Source organism: Stegostoma tigrinum, chromosome 28 (assembly GCF_030684315.1).
Source record: "Stegostoma tigrinum isolate sSteTig4 chromosome 28, sSteTig4.hap1, whole genome shotgun sequence".
Taxonomy (NCBI): domain Eukaryota; kingdom Metazoa; phylum Chordata; class Chondrichthyes; order Orectolobiformes; family Stegostomatidae; genus Stegostoma; species Stegostoma tigrinum.
Window position 1 is genome coordinate 31108328 of NC_081381.1, and position 20374 is coordinate 31128701.

The 20374-nt window shown below is 39.7% G+C and overlaps 1 protein-coding gene across 3 annotated transcripts in view; it reads left to right on the plus strand.

Moving 5' to 3' along the window:
• The window catches only part of fbxo42 (F-box protein 42), a 43898-nt gene that overhangs the window by 2235 nt on the left and 21289 nt on the right, over positions 1-20374 (plus strand). For 2 of the 3 annotated variants that reach the window (XM_048561279.2, XM_048561280.2), the window contains exons 2-4: positions 4734-4989; positions 9856-9972; positions 11752-11886. In XM_048561279.2, the coding sequence (XP_048417236.1) occupies positions 4743-4989; positions 9856-9972; positions 11752-11886 (499 nt within the window). In that variant the 5' untranslated portion in view covers positions 4734-4742. Of the gene's footprint in view, positions 1-1089; positions 1184-4733; positions 4990-9855; positions 9973-11751; positions 11887-20374 lie in introns of those variants that run through there. The other variant, XM_048561281.2, reaches the window with a different exon arrangement.

The following is a 20374-nucleotide window of genomic DNA, read 5'->3' on the forward strand; positions in this document are numbered from 1 at the left end:
GAGGGGGAGTTGAAATGGTTTGCGACTGGGAGGTGCAGTTGTTTATTGCGAACCAAGCGTAGATGTTCTGTGAAGCAGTCCCCAAGCCTCCGCTAGGTTTCCCCAATGTAGAGGAAGCCACAACGGGTACAGCGGATATAGTATACCACATTGGCAGATGTGCAGGTGAACATCTGTTTGATGTGGAAAGACATCTTGGGGCCTGCGATAGGGGTGAGGGAGGTGGTGTGGGGGCAGGTGCAGCACTTCCTGCGGTTGCAGGGGAAGGTGCCGGGTGTGGTGGAGTTGGGGGGGAGTGTGGAGCGGACAAGGGAGTCACGGAGAGAGTGGTCTCTCCGGAAGGCAGACAAGGGTGGGGATGGAAAAATGTCTTGGGTGGTAGGGTCGGAATGTAGATGGCGGAAGTGTTGGAGGATGATGTGTGTGGAGGTTGGTGGGGTGGTGTGTGAGAACGAGGGGGATCCTCTTTGGGCGGTTATTGCGGGGGCGGGGTGTGAGGGATGAGGTGTGGGAAATGCGGGAGACTCGGTTGTGGGCGTTCTCGACCACTGCTGGGGGAAAGTTGCTGTCCTTGAAGAACTTGGACATCTGGGATGTACGGGAGTGGAATGCCTGATCCTGGGAGCAGATGTGGCGGAGGCGAAGGAATTGCTGTCTGTTATTGGTCTTGTTTCTTGCCACTTTGTTGTTTTCTACTGTATAAACTGTTTGGCAAGCTGCATTACTAAAAGGTACAAAATAATCAAAAATGCTAATGGAAACTTGGCTTTTATTTTAAGGAAATTGGATCTCGGGAAATGAGTAAGTGATGCTTTAGTCACAGTTTTAGCCAGATCCTGTCTACCTTGCTGCTTTCGATATTAGATGGGAAATGTCAGGAAATGTATATTAATGTCTAATATACATTAGAAAAGGCAAAGTGCAAATTCACCAGAATTACAGTAGGCCTTATATTTTGAAGACACATATAAACATAGCTCCTATATGCTTGATTTTAGAGGATGATCATTTTGGGGTATTTAAAATGATTGTGCAATTCAATAGATTAAGATACAGTTACAATATTTGTTCTGGCGAGAAGTCTTAAAATTAGTTTAGGCTACTTAGAGACAAAATCAAGTGGTTCTTCGTAAAGGTTGTTGGAATTATTGAACACTCCAGACGTAGAAGTTGGAGAATTGAGGTACAGGTCAGTCTAAATAAAACTGAATAATAAAACAAGCTTGAGGCGCTCAATTGCCTACTCCTCTTCCTATTGATCCACATGCAATTTGCTATTTTTATTCAGGCTTGTCACTCTCCAAACACATGCAAAATGAAGTTGTTGAAAAGTTAGAATACTATGAAAATTACACTAAATAGTGCTTTTTAATCAGTTGTTCATTTGAAGGAAAAAGAGCTTTAGAGTAAAGAATCTCAGGAAATGTTTTCTCTTTGGGAGAGACCAGAACTAGAGATAACAGTTTAAAAATTAAGGGCCTACTATTTAAAGAGATGAGAATAGTGTTTTCTTCAAGGGTTGATGCTCTCTGGAGTTCTTCTCTTCAGCTTAAGGCTGAGGTTGATACTTGTTTGATGAGGGAGTCATGGGATATTGGGGTTAGAAAAGAAGCATTCAGATGAGTCATCATCTTATCAAATGTCAGAGTGGATACATGGGGCTAAAGGACCAACTCCTCTCAATTTATATATTCATATGTGATAAAATTTATTTTTTATTAATAAAACATACAAGAAAATTTATAGATACTTGACAGTGCATCAGTCAGAACTCTTGGCACAAGGTGTTTGGGGTCTTGGGGAAAAGTGGAAGTGTAATCTGATATTTGTGGAAGTAATGGTTCCTGTGTTTTCTGGGAAGGATGGTGTTATCTATGGAGCAGGCTGGGAAAGATCGGTGGGGATGTTAAGTGATAACTCTAGAGTGCGATTTGATAATGTATCCTGAGCAAAGAGTTTTACTTGCTGCAATTAAGAAGATTAATTGTAGATTTTTTTTGTTTTTAAATATGAGCCTTCTAAAACTTCAGAACTGCTAACAGCGAAACACAGAACAAAATGTTTCTTTCCTGAGTCCCTGGGAATGCTGTTTTGCTAAGACTGGGCAAGTAGTTTAGTTCCTATATACAATATATGAACAAACACATAAATTAGGAGCAGAGGCAGGACATTTGGACCTTCAAGCATGCTCTGCCATTCACTGACATCACGGCTGAACCTTTGCATTCAAATTTCCATATGTTCCTCTGCTGCCAATAACCTTTGATTGCCTTGCCTGACAAGCATCTACCTACCTTTGCCTCAAAAATATTCAGTGATTCCACGTCCACCACCTTCTGAGGCAGAGAGTTGTAACCTTTTACAACCCTCTGTAGAACAACAGAAGTACTGATACTGCCGCAGGGATTCAAGCTGTTCAGTTCTTTTAAAGATGTTTAGGGATTCATTTAGTTTTTTTAGTTTCCTGTGACACCATTTTATTCTTAAAGCAGATTACAGATATGCTGTTATGTAGGAATAGAGAGATTTCACACACAGCCTTTTGACCTTGCTAAATTTGTAGCAGTATTGACTAAGCGTGGGAAGTGTTGCTGTTGCTTGTATCTAGATCTTCACATGCAGCGCTTGTTATGAAAGCAGACACCAAACATTCTGTGATTAACAATGTTGAAATGTGAAAAGCATCCAGAATGTAGTATAGATCTTGTCCTTCTAAACCAGAGCTGCGTGGAAACAGCATTTTGAGCTGAATGACACTGAGATGTGTTATGATCCCAGCTGATGTTGTTATTGGACTAGTCAGATCGCAGACTGAAATCTGGCTTGATAAGTCATATTTTGTTTTTCTTTGGTTTTAACAAAGTTCTCTTTCACTGAAATATTAACACGGCATTGTAGACTTGATTTTAACAATTGAACAAAAAATTATTATGAAAAAGAAATGAAAATAAATGGAATAAGCCAAACTACTTAAATATAAAACAAGTGTAAAGATTTTGACAGTGAAGTATAATTCCATTAATCCCAACAGCATTTCTTTGCAGCATTTGCGCCTGAGAGAATTCTCTTTTCTATCACATTGATAAATAAAGTTGCTGTGATTCCAGAGGAGTCAAGGGCTGCGCTCTCATCAGAGGGATGACTGGTGGTGATTTAACCTGACAGTCACCACACCTCAGGCGAGGGAGAAATTGAGAAGGAGGGACCATCATGGTAACCTCAATCAGTATAAGAATTGAACCTGCACTGTTGGTGTCACTCTGCATCTCAAACCAACTGCTGATCCAACAGCAAACCGACTCCATCATATCTGTAGGGCTTAACTAATGCTTTAATTCCCGTTCATGGAACTTGATAGCTTCTTCCTTGGCTATTCATCCAACTGATCTTATCCTTTCTCAGCTTCAAAAACCCCTTCGGAGTTTTAACCACATGTCTCTTCTGGAATTTTTTTGTAGATTCCTGGCGCTGAGATAACCTATTGGTTAGCAGTTCTAAATGATCTCCTTTGAAGGAGAAACTGTTTCACACATCCAGGATTTCTGCACACTGAAATCAAAAGGCTTTCTAATTTACAAGTGTTTTCGCAAGCCCCAGAAAAATTCTGAATCCTCTGACTGAAGTTAATTAGATGACAGGATACCTTCTTACTAAAAAATTCTCCCAAATTAAACTGATGCCCATTAGCTTCCAAGAAACTTTGTTTAACATTATCTATGGCTTAGAAAGCTTACAGGTTAATTATTAGACCCCTTCATAGACACAAGCCAAATCCCACATGTTACTAGTTCAAAACTCCAACTATAAAATATATTATGTTAAAATGTTCATAAGTTACATAACAAATCAGGTGTATAGCTGGTGAGTGGTGTGATTGGTGTTAGAGATGGAAACAATTTGAGTTAAGAACTTCAAGTGAAGAAGCTTTTTAAAAAGCTAATGTGTCATTTTTAAGGATAAGTTTTATTATACGACTGTTGTCTATACTTAAAATGTCTCATGGCGCTATGAGCGAGATCTGTATCTTACTGAGTTTATTGTACTGATTCAGTTCTGGATACTAAGAGAGTCCAAAACTAAATGCAGGACAACTTTCAAAGTTTTCAAATGGGTGAAGAGCATGTGGGAGAGAACAGGTAATCTTAGGATGGTTTATTTGATTGAAAATTTGGATTGGCATGGTTTGTAAACACTGACTTCGTGCTTTATTTTTATTTGCCATTCTTTTCAAAAGAGTATGCCCTACCTCGCTGTGATCACTGTTATACCCAATTTCAACTAATAGGAAAAATCATGCATAATTCAAGTATCTGTTGTACATTAGAGATGCTCCTGAATCATGAGGTGCTGATAATAAACCCACAAAAGAAACTTTTAAGTCCCATCAGATTTTGAAGGGACATGTCTTTGTGGTATAACCAAGAATATCAGTTAGAGAACCTTGCAGAGGTGTCCCCTTTAATTATGCCATTATTTGATTCCTGTGCCAGGGATAGGTTATGTTTTTATTCTGACATATGTATGCACAGTGAAGTCCAAAACTCCGTGAAGATGGAGAAGAAAGCAAGGGAAGTGTAACGACAGTGCCCCAGCATTCTAGCACTGCCAACATCTAGTTCGTGTTATTCTTGAACGTTGAGTTAATTTTTAAATCTTTTGTTTTGCAGTTAATACAGCTGAGAATTGCCACACTTCCAATACACAACTGAACAATTCTTTCTCATTTTTGATAGTGGCATGCAATGGCCAGCTCGTCAGACAGCGAGGATGACAGTTTCATTGCCATGGATACAGAAGAGGTATTGGATGGGACCATGGAACAGGATGAAGAACCTCATGTTGAATTGGAAGTTGAAGAAATGAGGCATAACCGCTCAATGTTAGAGTTGCCTGAGGAAGTGCTGGAATACATCTTGTCTTTCTTGTCTCCATATCAGGAGCACAAAACAGCTGCTCTTGTTTGTAAACAATGGTATCGACTCATTAAAGGTATGGTTTGTGGTTCAGGTAAAATGTTTAAAGTAGAATAGAGGCCTGGAGCTTTGACCAAAATGTTAATATGAATCATAGATTGGTCATTAAAACAGAAGGAAATCAGATGTCCTTTATGCCTGTGCTGGATCTTTGCAAGATCAACTCAACTGATCCCACTCTCCTGCCCTTTCCCCTTTCCCCTGTTTATCTCTATTTCCTATGTCTGGAGCGCTCATGATTTGGAACATCCCCACCAAATTTCCTCCTAACTTTATCTTCCCTGATGAAAGAACCTCAGATTTGTCAATCTTTTTATAAAATTGAAGTCCTTTATCCCTTGAGCCATTGTCATAAATCTTTTCTGTACTCTCTCCAAAACCTTTAGATCCTTCCTAAAGCTTGGTGTCCAAAATTGGATGCATACTCCATTCAAACTGGTGTGGTGTAAATGTTCTTCATAACTCTTTTGTCTGACTTAGTTTGTGAAGGTCAAGATCTCATTTGCCTTTTAATTGCTTTCTCAAACCTGTCCTTTGACCTTCAATAATTTGTGCACACATACCTACAGGTCTTTCTGTTCCCGCACCCACTTTAAAATTGCACCTTTTATATTGCACCACCTTGCTGTTTCTACCAAAATGCCTCACTTCACACTTTTCTTTGTTAAATTTTTGTCATGTGATAAGAGTGGGTGGGATGCTCTTGAAGAGAGCTGGCATGAAAACATGCTGTATGTCGTTCTGTGCTGTAGCTGTTCTAAATCCTCTTGAAGTCTGTCTCTATCTTTCTCTCAGTTCGGATTACTTCCAATTTTTGTGCTGTTTGAAAATCATGACATTTTTTGTACATCCAGAGTCTATGATGGTAACATTTATAGTGAAAAGTAGTGATCCAAGTACTGACTGCTGGGGAACTCCATTGATATCATGCTCTTTTTTGAAAAATGACCCCTCACTATTACTCTGTTTCCTGTCCCACATCCAACTTTGTAACATGCTAAACCTTTTATTGCACAGACCTCTGCTTGGCTGATAAGCCTGTTAGGTGACACTTAGCAAATACCTTATGGAAGTCCTTGTGCACCATGCCAACTGCATTACTGACATCTACCTTCAACATAAGAACTAAGATCGGTAGGAACTAGGCCCTTCAGCCCTGTTCCATCATTTAATACGATCATGACTGGTCTCATCTCAGCCTCTACTCACTTTCTCCCTGCTCCCCATTACCAATTAAAAATCAGTATCTCATCAAAATTATTCAGTGACCTGGCATTTACTGCACTCTAGTTTTGTGATTTCCATAGATTCATGACTCTGAGAGAAGTAATTCCTACTCATCTCTGTTTTAAATCTGGAGCCCTTAGCCTAAAACTGACCTCTTGTTCCACATTGTTCTTCTAAAGGAAACATCCATTAAATATTTATTTTGTTAATCCTCTTTAGCATCATCTCTGTTTAAAAAAAAATTAAACAAGTTTGTTAAACATGATTTCCTTTAACAAATCTGGCTGGTTTTCCTTAATTATTTTGCACTTGTCCATATGATTGTTAATTATTATAATTTTTGAAATAGTTAAACTGCCTTGTCTGTAGTTGCTAGTTTTATACTTGCAACCTTTTATAAAATAAGGGTATAACATTTACAATTCTTCAGTCCTCTGGCACCACCTGCATACTTGAGGAAGATTGAACAGTCATGACCAGAATCTTCATAATTTCCTCCTTTACGTTCCTCAACATTTTTGGATACATTTCATCTGGAACTGCTGAATTATCAACTGTAGTTCAACACTTCTCCAACATGTTCTTTTGATAATTTTAACCCATAATTTCAACGACCTCTTTCACAGTGACTTTGGCAGCCTTAGCTTCTTTGCTAAAGACATGTGCAAAGCATTCATTTAGCATTTCTGTTATACTCTCAGCTTCTGTGTGCTCCTTTTTGGCTCAGCTTGGCCTCATCTCTCCTCTTCATATCCTTTTGCTACTTATATGCCTGTAGAAGACTCGTGGATTCTTTAAGTTAGGCAGGTTCTTCTTGGATACTGTCCTTCCCCCTCTCGTTTCCTTTTTCAGTCTCTGCTGAACTTTTTACATTTGACCTGATTTTCACTTGTATTATCACCTGACCTAGACCCTCTTTTCCCTATCTTTGATCCTTGCAGAAATTACCTCAATTGTAAATGTACCAGCTCATCTTTAAAAGCAGACAATTGTCTGTTACTCTTTTCCTGCCAAAGTTTGCTTCCAGTTTATCTGGACCAGATCTGTTCTCACCACAATGAAATTAGTCCTCATCTACTTTGGCATTTTTACTCAAGGTTGCCTTTTCATTACCAATCTAAACCTTTTGACACTGTACCAACCCTAATCTAATTGAATGGTGAAACATGCTTTATGGGCTGAATAGCATACACCTATTCCTTCATTCACTACAACCTACATGTATCTCTGTTGACACTTTATCCATCTCACTCCCAACAGTCATGTCCAGCAATAGAATCACAATTGTAGAATCTCTGCGGTGTGGAAATAGGACATTTTGCCCATCAAGTCCACACCGACTCTCTGAAGAGCATCCCACCCAGACCTGCAATGCACCTAGCAAAGGAATGGTCCTTCTATTGTTTCTTAATTATAGTCAAATAGATTCTGTTCCTGACCCCTCCAAGATCTCTTTCCCTTCAGCACTATACTATACTCCTTAATTGATACTGCCACCTTTCCACTTTTTTCAGCAACTCTGATGAAGAGTCATCTAGACTCGAAACGTTAGCTTGCTCTCTCTTTATGCATGTTGCCTGACCTGCTGTGATCTGCAGCATTTTTTTTGTTTTCTCCACTTTTCTTCCCTGAACAGTTTATGTCTAGGAATATTTGGCATTGATACCTACATTTTTTGACCCAGGTCCCTGTTATTATATGATATAATATTCCCATGTAGCTATATGTGCTTGCAGCTCACCAGCCCTTTTTTTTACCACAGTTAGTGCATTAATACATGTATATTGCAATCTTAATTCAAATGTATTCTGTCTTAATCTGACTCAGCTAAGTCTTCTGTTATTTCTGAAATAGTGCTCTCTGTCTCTCCCAATCTTAATGCAGAATGTAATGAGTCATGCAGTAGAACATTTCTGTGAAAAAGAAAACGCTTAATACTATTTGACAGTATCAAAAAAAAACTTTTATCCATCCGTCCTTCCTATTCATAACTTATCTTTAATTTATGTCCTCGAGTTTGAACTTTTGGGCATAAGGAATAGTGTACCCAGATCTACTGTGTATCAGATTGCTTCACTACCTTGAAAATGCCAATGAAGTGAAGATCAAAAGGCCATAAGTGATTCTACATCATCTTAACCGGCACGCATGTTTGCCTGCCTTCAGTGAGGCAAGGTTCATGTTATCTTCTGGTGTTGCCACTTTGTTTAATCCCCCATGTCAACTTGTTGCAGAGCCACTGTGTCATCCTCATCCTAAAGATGCACTCATAATGGATTCTTAATTTTATAGATCTTTGTTGACCTCTTCACAAAAATTGTCTGATGGTTTAGTGCCCTGGGATAATAGTGATGGAAGGACCCCTCTTGAACTCATTTATGCTGATGTGTTGATAGTCTTTGCCGTAATTCCTGCTCCAACTTGCCTATCATTTTGGGTTTTTCTACGTCCACTGAGTTTCTGATTTCAGTTGCCACACAAATATCAGGCAATGATCATTTCCGATAAAAGGCAATCTACCCACTGCCCCTTGACGTTCAGTGGCATTACTATTACTGAATCCCCCTGTATCAACATCCTGAGGTTTACCATTGATCAGAAACTCAGCTGGACTCGTAATATAAATACAATGGCTACAAGAGCAGGCAAGAGGCTAGGAATACTGCACTAAACAACTCAAAATCCAGACTCCCCAAAGCCTGTCCCCCATCTAGAAGGCACCAGCCAGCAGTGTGATGGAATACTCCATACTTGCCTGGATGAATGCAGCTGAAACAACACTTGAAGCTTGACACCACTGAGGACAAATCAGTCTGCTTGATTAGCACTACATCTATAAGTATGCACTCCCTCTTCCACTGACACTCAGTAGCAGCAGTGTGAACCATCTACAAGATGCAGTGCAGAATTTGCCAAAGATCCTGCGACGGCCATTTCGAAACCCAAGGCTTCTCCCATCTAGAAGGACAAGGGCTGCAGATACATGGCAAAGCAATCACCTTCGAATTCCCCCCCAAAGTCGCTCACCATGCTGACTTGGAAATATAGTGCTGTTCCTTTACTCTTGCTGGATCAAAATCTTGAAATTTTCTCTCTGACAACACTGTGGGTGTATCTACAGCTGGTCTAGGCTGCAGCAGCTCAAGAATGCAGTTCTCCTTCTTAAGGACAACTAGGGATGGGCAATAAATGTTGGCCAGGCAGTGAATCCCAGGTTTCATAAGCAAAGTTTTTAAAAATTGTTTGTGTGGATATGGCTGGGTAGCAGGGGAAGGGAATGGACAATCAAAAATAAAATTGCTATATCAGTTCTGTATGTAGAATTGTAATTGAATACAAGTGTAATTGCTAGAGTTTTGAGAGTTAGTTATCTGCCTGAAGTAAACGTCGTCTTGAAATGAGTACACTTGGAGAATTGGAGGCTGAGGAGTGACCTTAGAAAGGTTTATAAAAACATGGGGGTCATGGATAGGGTGAACTTAGGATATCTGGTTGGCATGTACGAGTTAGACTGAAACATTTGTTTTTGTGCTGTATATCTCTAACTGTTTGACCTGAAAGTGGAGGGGAGGGTTGGGGAAATGGTGACGTGGATACAAGTAGTTCTTTCCCTTGTTGAAAATGCCATTAAATTCTTGCATCTCTTTGACTCCAGGCGTGGCTCACCAGTGTTACCATGGTTTCATAAAAGCTGTTCAAGGAGGATATATTCAGTGGGAGAGCCGCACCTATCCTTATCCCGGGACTCCGATTACCCAGCGCTTTTCACACAGTAAGCAGAGTTTCCTGATGGCATTGTATGGGGCTAGGCAGAGGGTGTTTATTAATGCACCTACTGTACTGTATTGGTGCTGCAGTCCTGTATGCATTGCAACTGTTGTTTACTGCAGCAGAAAACCCAGAGGGACTGTGCTAATTTACATGGCTTGTTAAGTCATATTCTATTTTTAATATTGTTTTTTGGGGATTTACCAAGAGTAGAGTGAAACTTAGAATAATGCTCACTGTGTTCTTCTACTTTTCAATCTTTCTTCCTCAAAAGTATTGGACTAGAAAAGTAAAGAAGCCTTATTGCAATAAGAGATTTTGGCTGGAATGCTGTTGGTACTTTTGGCCACCTAAACCAAGCAAGGTGGATATATGTTTCTTGGAAGGAATCCAACAAAGTCCCTCAACTATGAGGATGTATGGAAAAGGCTCTGTATAGGTGTCTTGTAACTGATTGTGATGTACAGGAATCTGTTTTTTTAGCCCCTCTCAGTGTTCACATTTAGTGGAATAAGACAACTGCTGATTAATGAAAACTCACTTTGCTGTATCATCATTACTGCCCATTGCTAAGCTAGTTTCTAAATTAACAGGCCTTAACTTTATCTTAATGATCCTACGCAGGAATGCTTTCAAATCTGACCAGGATAACAGGACAGCTCCTGACCCTCTGTAGCCATCTACTGGAACATGTTTAAGGGATGGTGCCATAGCATCACAAGAACCCTAATATCTCAGTTGTGTAGATAATTTTAATTAGTCAGTTCGGATATGTTCTGACACATATCTAGAGTGGGTGGGACTTGAGCCCAGGTCACCTGGTCCAGAAGTAGGGACACTAGCATTATGATGCAAGACCTCTAGCATCTCACCTGTAGCTTGGATATATTAGCAGTATCATTTACATTAAGCAAATTTAGATCTCTGATTACAAAAAAAGCCTCACTGCTGTTTTCACCTTGAAACTTTGAAGTCATATCTAATGAGATTTACTACTACCTCGGAGACAAAATATTCAACAGTGTTACCATCACTGAAACCCTCACCAACAACATTGTGGGGGTTATCATTGACCAGAAACTCAACTGACTCACCACATAAACACTGGCTACAAGAGCAGGTCAGAAACTAGGAATACTGTGACAAATAACTCACCTGCTGACTCCTTGAAGCCTGTCTAACATTTACAAGGCACGAGTCAGGAGTGTGATGGAATACTCCCCACTTGCCTGGATGAGTACAACCCCAACAACACTCAAGCTTGGCACCAACCGGGACAGCCTGCTTGATTGGTACTATATCCACAAAAACCCACTCCCTCCTCCACCGATGCTCAATAGCAGCTGTGTGTACTATCCACAAGATCCTCACGTGGCACCTTCCAAACGCTTCCATCTAGAAGGGCAAGGGCAGCAGATACATGGGAATGCCACCACCTTCAAGTTCCCCTCCAAGCCACTCGCCGTCCTGCCTTGGAAATACATCGCTGTTCCTTCACTTTCGCTGGGTCAAAGTCCTGGAATTCTCTCTGTAATGACATTCCGTGTCAACCTTCAGCATGAGGACTGCAGCGGTTTGAGAAGGCAGCTCACCACCACCTCTTCAAGGGCAATTATGGACGGGCAGTAAATGCTGGTCAGCCAGTAATGCCCACACCCAACAAATGAATTGAAAACAAATCAGAACATTGTTGCAGTGTAGTATTATTGTAGTGTAGCTCTTGGCCTCTGTACTCTTCATATTCTCAAGCTAGGGTTTCTACTGTTCCTCTGTTTAATTCCAGGTGCTTGTTACTATGATGCCAATCAGTCCATGTATGTCTTTGGAGGTTGCACTCAAAGCAGTTGTAATGCAGCATTCAATGACCTTTGGCGGCTTGACCTTAACAGCAAAGAATGGATCCGTCCTCTGGCATCAGGTATGTCATAGAACAAAGGGACCAAGTGTCAAAATACAACATTAATCAAAATAATGGTCTCCACCATCCTGCCAAGAGATGTCAGATTGAAAGAGGGGAAAAACAACCTGGTTTGGATACATTTCTTGGTAGATTGTTGCTTTGTGTTCTAATTCAAAGTTAATGCCCTGCGAGGCTGTGTTAAGTCTTAACAGTGAACAGTTACACAAACAAAATATGTTGGTTAGTGGTGGTGCAATAGATTCCACAATATTGCAGCAATCTTCCTAAATGGCCTAATGGAGGATGCAGGAGACTGTATCCTGGCTGACTGGATCAGCCATGCACCATGGAGTTGATCCTAGCTAGCAGTTCCAGTGCAACTGTCTCCGCATTCCTTCCGATAGGGCTGTAAAAATTAACTAAATTCCTGATTCTGATCATAATCAGTTGGAAATTACAAGTGTGGTCACAGGTGAGAATAAATAGGCTCGTCTGTAATGCTTTCCACCGTTGACTAGTGTGCCATTAGAGCTCAAATATGAAGATTGGGCACCTGAATAAAGCCCTGAAAGACTGCTAGAGCCCATGGAACCTGTTCTGTAATATGTGTTGAAATGTTCAAGAAAATAAATGATAAAATTGACAAAGGAGAATTTCTACATGAAACATTCTCCTTATAGTGAATATTTTGCTTCACTGGGACTTAAACCACCTTAGAGCCCAGAGCAGCTGTTAGCCTGAAATGAGGAATTCCAGAAGGAATTTATCTTATCCTTATAAATTCTTCTAGCTGTGCCCTGAATTTCAGAATCAGAAGCATACCTATTGGTTCTTTTCCACATGAGTAGAAGGAGTGAGCTTTAATTCTTTTATGCTGAAGACATCCAGAGCAGAATCAAACTCTTTTTTTTCCTTTGGGATTGAATCCTATAACTGTCAAGAAATTGCATGCAGGAGTGAGGATCTTTATAAAATTGGACACTTTTTTATAGAAGTGTTTGGAACTTTTCTTTTGGTAAAGCTATGTGTGTTCGTCATTCATAAAAATACAAAACTAATCATAATGGAAAGAACAGTGCAGAAGGGTGTTAATGGTGTGCACGTAATTTTTAAAAACTGTTCATGTCCATTTCTTCCCATCTCTTAACCGGCAATGCCTCTTGCTTATGGTTCTGCAAATGTTGTATACCTTCTGATACCTTGTAGGTGACTGTTTTACGTGTTTTGGTGTTGCTAATTGTTGGAAAGATACTTAGTTTGGGTCCATCATGACCTTATCTGATGCCTGTACACATGTCCTTCAATCAGAATTCACTGCAGAAGTTTGCAATGAGTGTAATGGCCGGTTTTTCTTTTCTTGATCCAGTTGTAGTGGACTGTTTGTAGCCTCATGTCCCAGCTGAAGGAAGGAGGACGAAAACATTTATTTAGGTAGTGGCTGCCGTAGGGCATCCTGACTGCTTTGCGAACATGGAATTATTTTCAGAGTATGTTTGCTGTTGTTTTATAGGAAGATGCAAATTGGTTATATGCTGTGTTTTAGCCAGGGCATCTGTTCCACTTTGGGAGAAGTTTTGTACATAAATCTGAATGCGTAGTCGGGGACCATTATGCCGAAATCCTCCTGCAATCCAGCTTTCTCTCAGTGCTGTACATTAGTGTGTGACTCTATTATGTACTTAGGAGTTTTAGTGTGACTCGAGTCCCCAGCCGTGTAGTTGAGAGTGCTGCTATTGAGCCAAACTGAACAAAATTAACTTTTTTTTATTCACTCCTGGGATATAGGTGTGACTGGCCAGAAGGCATTAATTACCCATCCCTAGTTTCCCTTGAGAAGCTGGTTGCGTACGGCCTTTGTGAACTGCTGCAGCTGATGATCTGCAGGTAGACCTACAGTACAGAATGGGGTGATTTTGACACAGCAACAATGAAGGAATGGTAATGTATTTTCAAGTAAGGATGATGAGTGGATTCGAAAGGAACCTGCAGATGATTGTTCTCATATATCTGCTGCCCTTGTACTAGATGTCTAAGGAGCTTTGGGAGAGAGCAATTAATAATGTGTATAGTATCCTTGGCATTATTAATAGGAGTATAGTGTACAAGAGCAAGAAAATGGTGTTGAACTTGTATAAGAAGCTGGTTAGACCTCATCTGGTGTACTGTGTACAGTTTTGGGCACTACATTATAGGAAAATGTGAATGCATTGGAGTGAGTGCAGAAGTAATTTAAGAATGGTTCCAGGAATGAGAAGTTTCAGTTATAAGGATAGACTGATTAAGTTGGAACTGTTCTTCTTGGATAAAAGGCGAAGAGGAGGTCTAGTAGAGGTTTTTAAAATCATGAGAGAGACATGCATAGTGTAATAAGAAGAAAACATTCCTGCTTGTTAAAGCACAGACCCAGAAAGCACAAGTTTAAATGATTTGAAGAAAGAATAAAACATAGAACAGTATGTCACAGTACAAGCCCTTTGGCCCATGGTGATGAGCTGACCTATTATCCTACCCTAAGATCGAAACTAACTTGCATACTCTTCATTTTATTATCATCCATGTGCCTATCCAAGAGTCACTTAAATGCCCCTAATGTATCTGACTATACTACCACTGCTGGCAATGCATTCCATGCACCCATCATTCTATGTAAAGAACCTACCTCTGACATCTCCCCTATACCTTCCTCCAATTACCTTAAAATTATGCCCCCTCGTGATAGTCATTTCCGACCTGGGCAGAAGTCTCTGGCTATCCACTCTTGTACATCTTTATCAAGTCACCTGACATCCTCATTCACTCCAATGAGAAAAGCCCTAGCTACCTCAACCTTTCCTCATAAGACCTGTCCTCCATTCGAGGCAGTATCCTGGTAAATCTCCTCTGCACCCTGTCTAATGCTTCTACGTCCTTCTTATAATGAGGTGACCAGAACTGAACGCAAGATTCCAAGTGTGGTCTACGCAGGGTTTTATAGAGCTGCAGCATAACTTTGTGGCTCTTAAACTCAATCCCCCCCTGCCAATAAAAGCCAACCCTCCATATGCCTTCTTAACAACCCTATCAACTTGGGTGGCAACTTTGAGGAATATATGGATGTGGACCCCAAGATCCCTCTGTTCCTCCCGACTGCCAAGAATCCTGCCATTAACCCTGTGTTCTGCATTCAAATTCGACCTTCCACGATGAATCACTTCACACTCTTCCGGATAGATTCCATCTGACACTTCTTTGCCAAATTCTGCATCCTGTCAATGTCCCTTTGCAACCTACAACAGCCCTCCACACTATCCACAACTCCACCAACCTTCGTGTTATTGGCAAACTTACTAACTCACCCTTCCATTTCCTCATCCAAGTCATTTATAAAGATCACAAAGAGCAGAGGTCCCAGAACGGATTCCTGTGGAACACCTCTGGTCACTGACTCCAGGCTGAACATTTTCTGTCTACTACCATCTTCTATTGGACTGCCAAATTTCCCTGATTACCGAGCTTCCTTACTTTCTGAATGAGCCTACTATGGGGAACGTTATCAAATGCCTTGCTAAAATCCATATACACTTCATCACTGTTCTGCCTTCATCAAAGTGTTTTGTCACATCTTCAAAGAATTCAATAAGGCTTGTGAGGCATGACCTGCCCCCCTCAAAGATTTGCAGAAGAAGCAAATGCAAGATTTTTTTATTTCCACTGTGAGTAGTTAGGGCATAGAATGTTCTGTTTGGAAGCGTGATGGAAGCAGGTTCAATTGAAGAATTCTAGAGGACATGAGAAGATTAATTTGATTAGATTTGGGGGAAAAAGCAGGAGACTGGCAATTGGTAATCATGCTCATTGGAAGAATCTGCAGGCACAATGGGCAAAATGGCTTTTTTTTTGTGGCATAATGCTTTCTGTGAACCCAAAAGGGATCGATGAGTGGGACTTGGTGCAAGTTAAGTTACAGACAGAGTTGCTCTGAATGAGATTAATCTTGTTGCAGGAAGGAAGATGACTTACTAGCTGGGAAGAAATTTGGTTCAAATGACTAACTTGCAATAGAGAGAAACAGCTAGAACTACCCTTGTCTTTATGGTTCAACCTTCACTGAACTTGGTAACTATCAAGAATGCTTTCTTTAGATAAATGTTGGATGAATTGAAAGTAGATAAATTTAAGATTTGGATGGGGTTATTGAAATCTCTGATCATCAGTGGAAAATCAGTCCCAGAATTGATCTTCAAGCTATTTGTTTGTGATTTTAAATTGACTATTTTGATCCAGTTTGAGTTGGTGACGCAATATTTCATGCAGGGTTTGGTAGTCTGTCTTCAAAGGAAGCTAAAGTATTTGATATTATTGATAGATGGCAGGAAACGTGAACCCAGAATTAAAATGTTACAAAAGAGAGTCATAACATTGATATATTCTTGTTACCTTCTCCTAAAATCTCCTGTTTTTCCTTGATGTGAACAAATGCTTTTTTACATATTTTACGCCTTTCAGTATGTAATCAGGTTAATTTAAATTGTGATTACAGAGCGAGGGGACAGAAATGCAACATTCTGACATTAGACTGACATTTTCCCACTGCAGTATCTAATGTGGAGCAGACTCTGATCAAAAACAGCAAATGCTAAATACTAAAAGGGAGCTGGATGAATATCTGGTTAAGGATGCAATTGATGGTTCTGAGAGTAAGTATAGGCCTAGATGGTCAAATACTGTAGGGAACCAATGATTACAATCCTTTTTGAAAGCATGAAGATTTAATCTGGAAGATAGCTGCATGATTAGTTTGCTGAGGACAATGGGAGGGTAACAAAACGTAGTGTCTGGGACCACCTTCACACATGTGTGGATCTGTGGCTGGCAAGTCAGTGGCTGATAAGGACTTAATGTACCTGAGCTGAGGTTTTGCCAAAGTCCTTTAAAATTACAGTGAGATTTCTTTTAGTCTCATGCTGCCATCTTTTCTAAGAGGCTTAATTTTTTTTCTTAATTGCTGCTGTATCTATAGGCTAAGTTTCTCTGAGTTGTAAATGAGGACCCAGCCCGTTTCATTTTAAACGACATATTTTTGTGTTTTGCCTACCACATCAGATGACTTTGCGTTTCTCCATATTCTTTTCTATCTCATTCAAGCTCATTGACTTTAACATATCTATAATATCCTTTTGCAGCCACTGCGTATCTTACTCTTAGCTTGCTTTCCCATGTAGTTCTGTATGCGAGATTACAAACTTGATGGGCTGTAAATATGTCCCTTTTTCAAGTCATTGTCTTAGGTTGTAAATCAATGTGGCTCATGCACTGATCCACTCACAAGTTATAGTGTCTCAAGATGAAAATTAACCATTTATTCCTCCTGTTTTTTGTTTGTTAACACACCTACAATCCATGCTTAAATATTAGCCCAGTTGCATGAGTCCTAATTTTTTTGTAGCAACTTGTGAAGGACTTTTTGAATATCAAACCCAATGGTGCACCCTTATTTATTCTTCACCTTACATCCTGAAACAAACCGATCAAATTTCTTTTCCTTCTTCCCGGGATTTGAATGTCTTGGAATTTGAATGTCATAACATTTGTTGCCCATCTTTAATCCCTTTTTGGAGGGTAATGATGAGTTGCCTTGAAGCTCAGCAGTTCTGCAACCACAGTTGTTTTCAACTTTTCTACAATTTGATATGACTGAGTGACTTGTTTGATTTGTTTTTGAGCGCAGTTAAGAGTTGATATACCATTGGTAGGTATGGGCCTGGAGTCATATGTAGACCAGACAGAATGTCAGATTTTCTCCCTTGGTAGGAATTAGTGAATTAGACAGTGTTTTAATGATAGTCTGCTAATTTTTTGACCATCATTACCTAGATTAGTTTTTGATTTCAGATTAGTTGAAGTTCGATCCCCACAACTGTCATGGTGGAATCTGAATGCATGTCTCCTGAGGATTTGTCCCACTATCTTGTTTGGGAATATGTTACAATCCCTTTCATAATTCTGCATTGATTATGTTGAACTATGTTATGATTTTCCATGTGCCTTTGCCATATCCCTGTGAATAGATGACTATCAGACTGTGGCATAAGTTCTCCGGATTTCTCTCTCCCTCTTCAGGGATCACTAATAATCTTCAGTGGCATTACACTTGTGCTATGTTGTAATGAGTTTTTCACTGCATTAACTTGGTTCTGTGGTGTCCTTTCTCATATTTCATTCTGAATTGGAATTGCAGTGCATGGTATGGATTCTGTTTTGCATTGTATATTTTGTTACCTTAAATTGTTTTTAAATTGTGTTATGTTGTATTTCATGTTTTAAGTTGATTATTTTGCGCTGATTTAAGTTAGATTTTCTGAATATTGTTTAGTTTGGTTCTGTTTTTGGATTGAACACGGTTTTGAGTTGTAGCCTTTTGCTTTCAGTATTCATCAGAAATGTATTGGGTTTTATATGGAATGGTGTGATGGGATTTGCATTTTAGTTTTAGATTATGCTTTTATACCAACTTCTTACTTGTGTTCTATGTTGGGATTTATTCTGCACTGCTTTGGACTTTTTTGCATGCTGTGTTGGATTTAATTTTCCTTTTTTATCCAGGTGCATTGTACTTTTTATGGTGCATTGTATTGTTAGCATATGTTATATTAATTTTTATTTACTTCCAGTTGAATGTTCTCAAGTTTGGAATTTGGTAAAATGGAGCTTAAATAATTTGGGTTTTTCAGATTTTTTTTTCCATTAATTGTATTGCTCTGTTTAAGCATGTGAAAAGTCTTCATTTGACAGTTTATGTTGGAAGCCAGAGAATAATGTTACTGAACCTTCATCGTGTTCAGCAAGTTGCATGTTTTAACATCCACGTGATGAGTGTTACTGACAAGGAGAAGTATTAGTGTCCATTCCTATTCACCCTTGAGAATGTGATGGTGAGGCACCAGCTTGAACTGCTGCAGTCTGTGTGGCGTAGGTCCACCTTTGATGCCAATAGGGGAGGAGTTCCAGGATTTTGACTGAGTGACAATGAGCGAATGGCAGTTGTGGCCCAAGTCAGGATGAGGTGTCACTCGGAAGCAAATTTTGTTGGTGGTGGTGTTGATATGCCCTTGTTCTTCTGGATACTGAATTTGTGTGTTTGGAAGATACTGTGAAAGAATGTTCAGAGCTATTTGATAAAGAATTTTCTCAGGTAATATATATTTTATTTGTAAGGGAAATGTTGGTTCTACATGGTTGAGATGGTAAGTTGTCAGTTCAAATTTTAATGTAGACCTGCTTGAAATAGACCTGCAATTTTGGCCACAGTCCAAGGATCACTGTTTTTAATGATCGTTGTGACTAAACTACATGGGCAAGTACGGTACAAAATTGCTGCTATGTGCTTAACACAGGAAGGAGCGTTAACTGCTGCAGTTGGAGGATGTTCTTACATTTGCTTTAAGGGGATTGAAATTCAGAAGAAATTTGATGCTTTCTGACACCATCCTTGAATGGCCTAGCTCTATCCTTAAGGTTTTGTGTGTTCTGGACTATCGAAAAAAAGGAAATAATTTCTTTCCTATCTACCCTATCAAATCCTTCAATCATCTTAAACACTTTAATTAGATCACCCTTATTTGTCTGTACTCAAGTGAATACAAGCCTAATCTATGAAACATGCTATTATTGTTATAACCCTTGTAGCCCTGGTACCATTTTATAAATCTATGCTGAAACCCTTCCAAGGCCAGTGTACTCTTTGTGAGATGGGCAGAACTGAATGTAGTACTGCAGATGGGGTCTAACCAGTGCTCTGTATGACTTGATAATTTTCATCCCTTTGTAATCCAAGCCTGTTTGGATGAAGGCCAATATTGCATTGACCTTACTAAATTATTTCATTTGCACTGTTGCAGCAGCTTTTTATTTCTGTGCTTGAGCCTTTTAGTTCTTAGTTTCTCAAAATTGAGAAAATAGTCTGATATTTCTAAGGTTTTGGAATAGATGTGTAGCTTGGCTTGTGGAGGTTGGTTGGCTCCCCGAGCCGGTTTGTTATTGTGCAGATGTATCGTTACCGTGCTTGGTAACATCCTCAGTGCAGCCCCTTTTGAAATGTCGGTGTGTTTTCCCACCTGGCAGGAACACTGAGGATGTTACCAACCACGGTAACAAAACGTCTGCGGAAGAACAAACCAGCTCAGCGAGCCAACCAACCTCAATAGTCTGATATTCTTTTAAATCTTAAATCTGATTTCACACTTTCCACATTGAACGCTATCTGCCATAGTTTTGCCCATTATTCAAACAGCTATGCTTTTCACTGGGACTTATTGAATAATAATTAGAAATAACAACTTAACTGATATCCCTCATCATTTGAGGGCAGCTTTGGGGTCAATAATTGTTATTCCTCTTAACATCATATTTAACAAAGGATAAAAATTGAATTGATGATTTAATCTTGCTTCTATGATTGAGGTAGCTACCTGTTGGAAAGCGGAGTGTAGTTCAGTTTGGTTTTGCTTTATCTGTTCACTTGACTTCT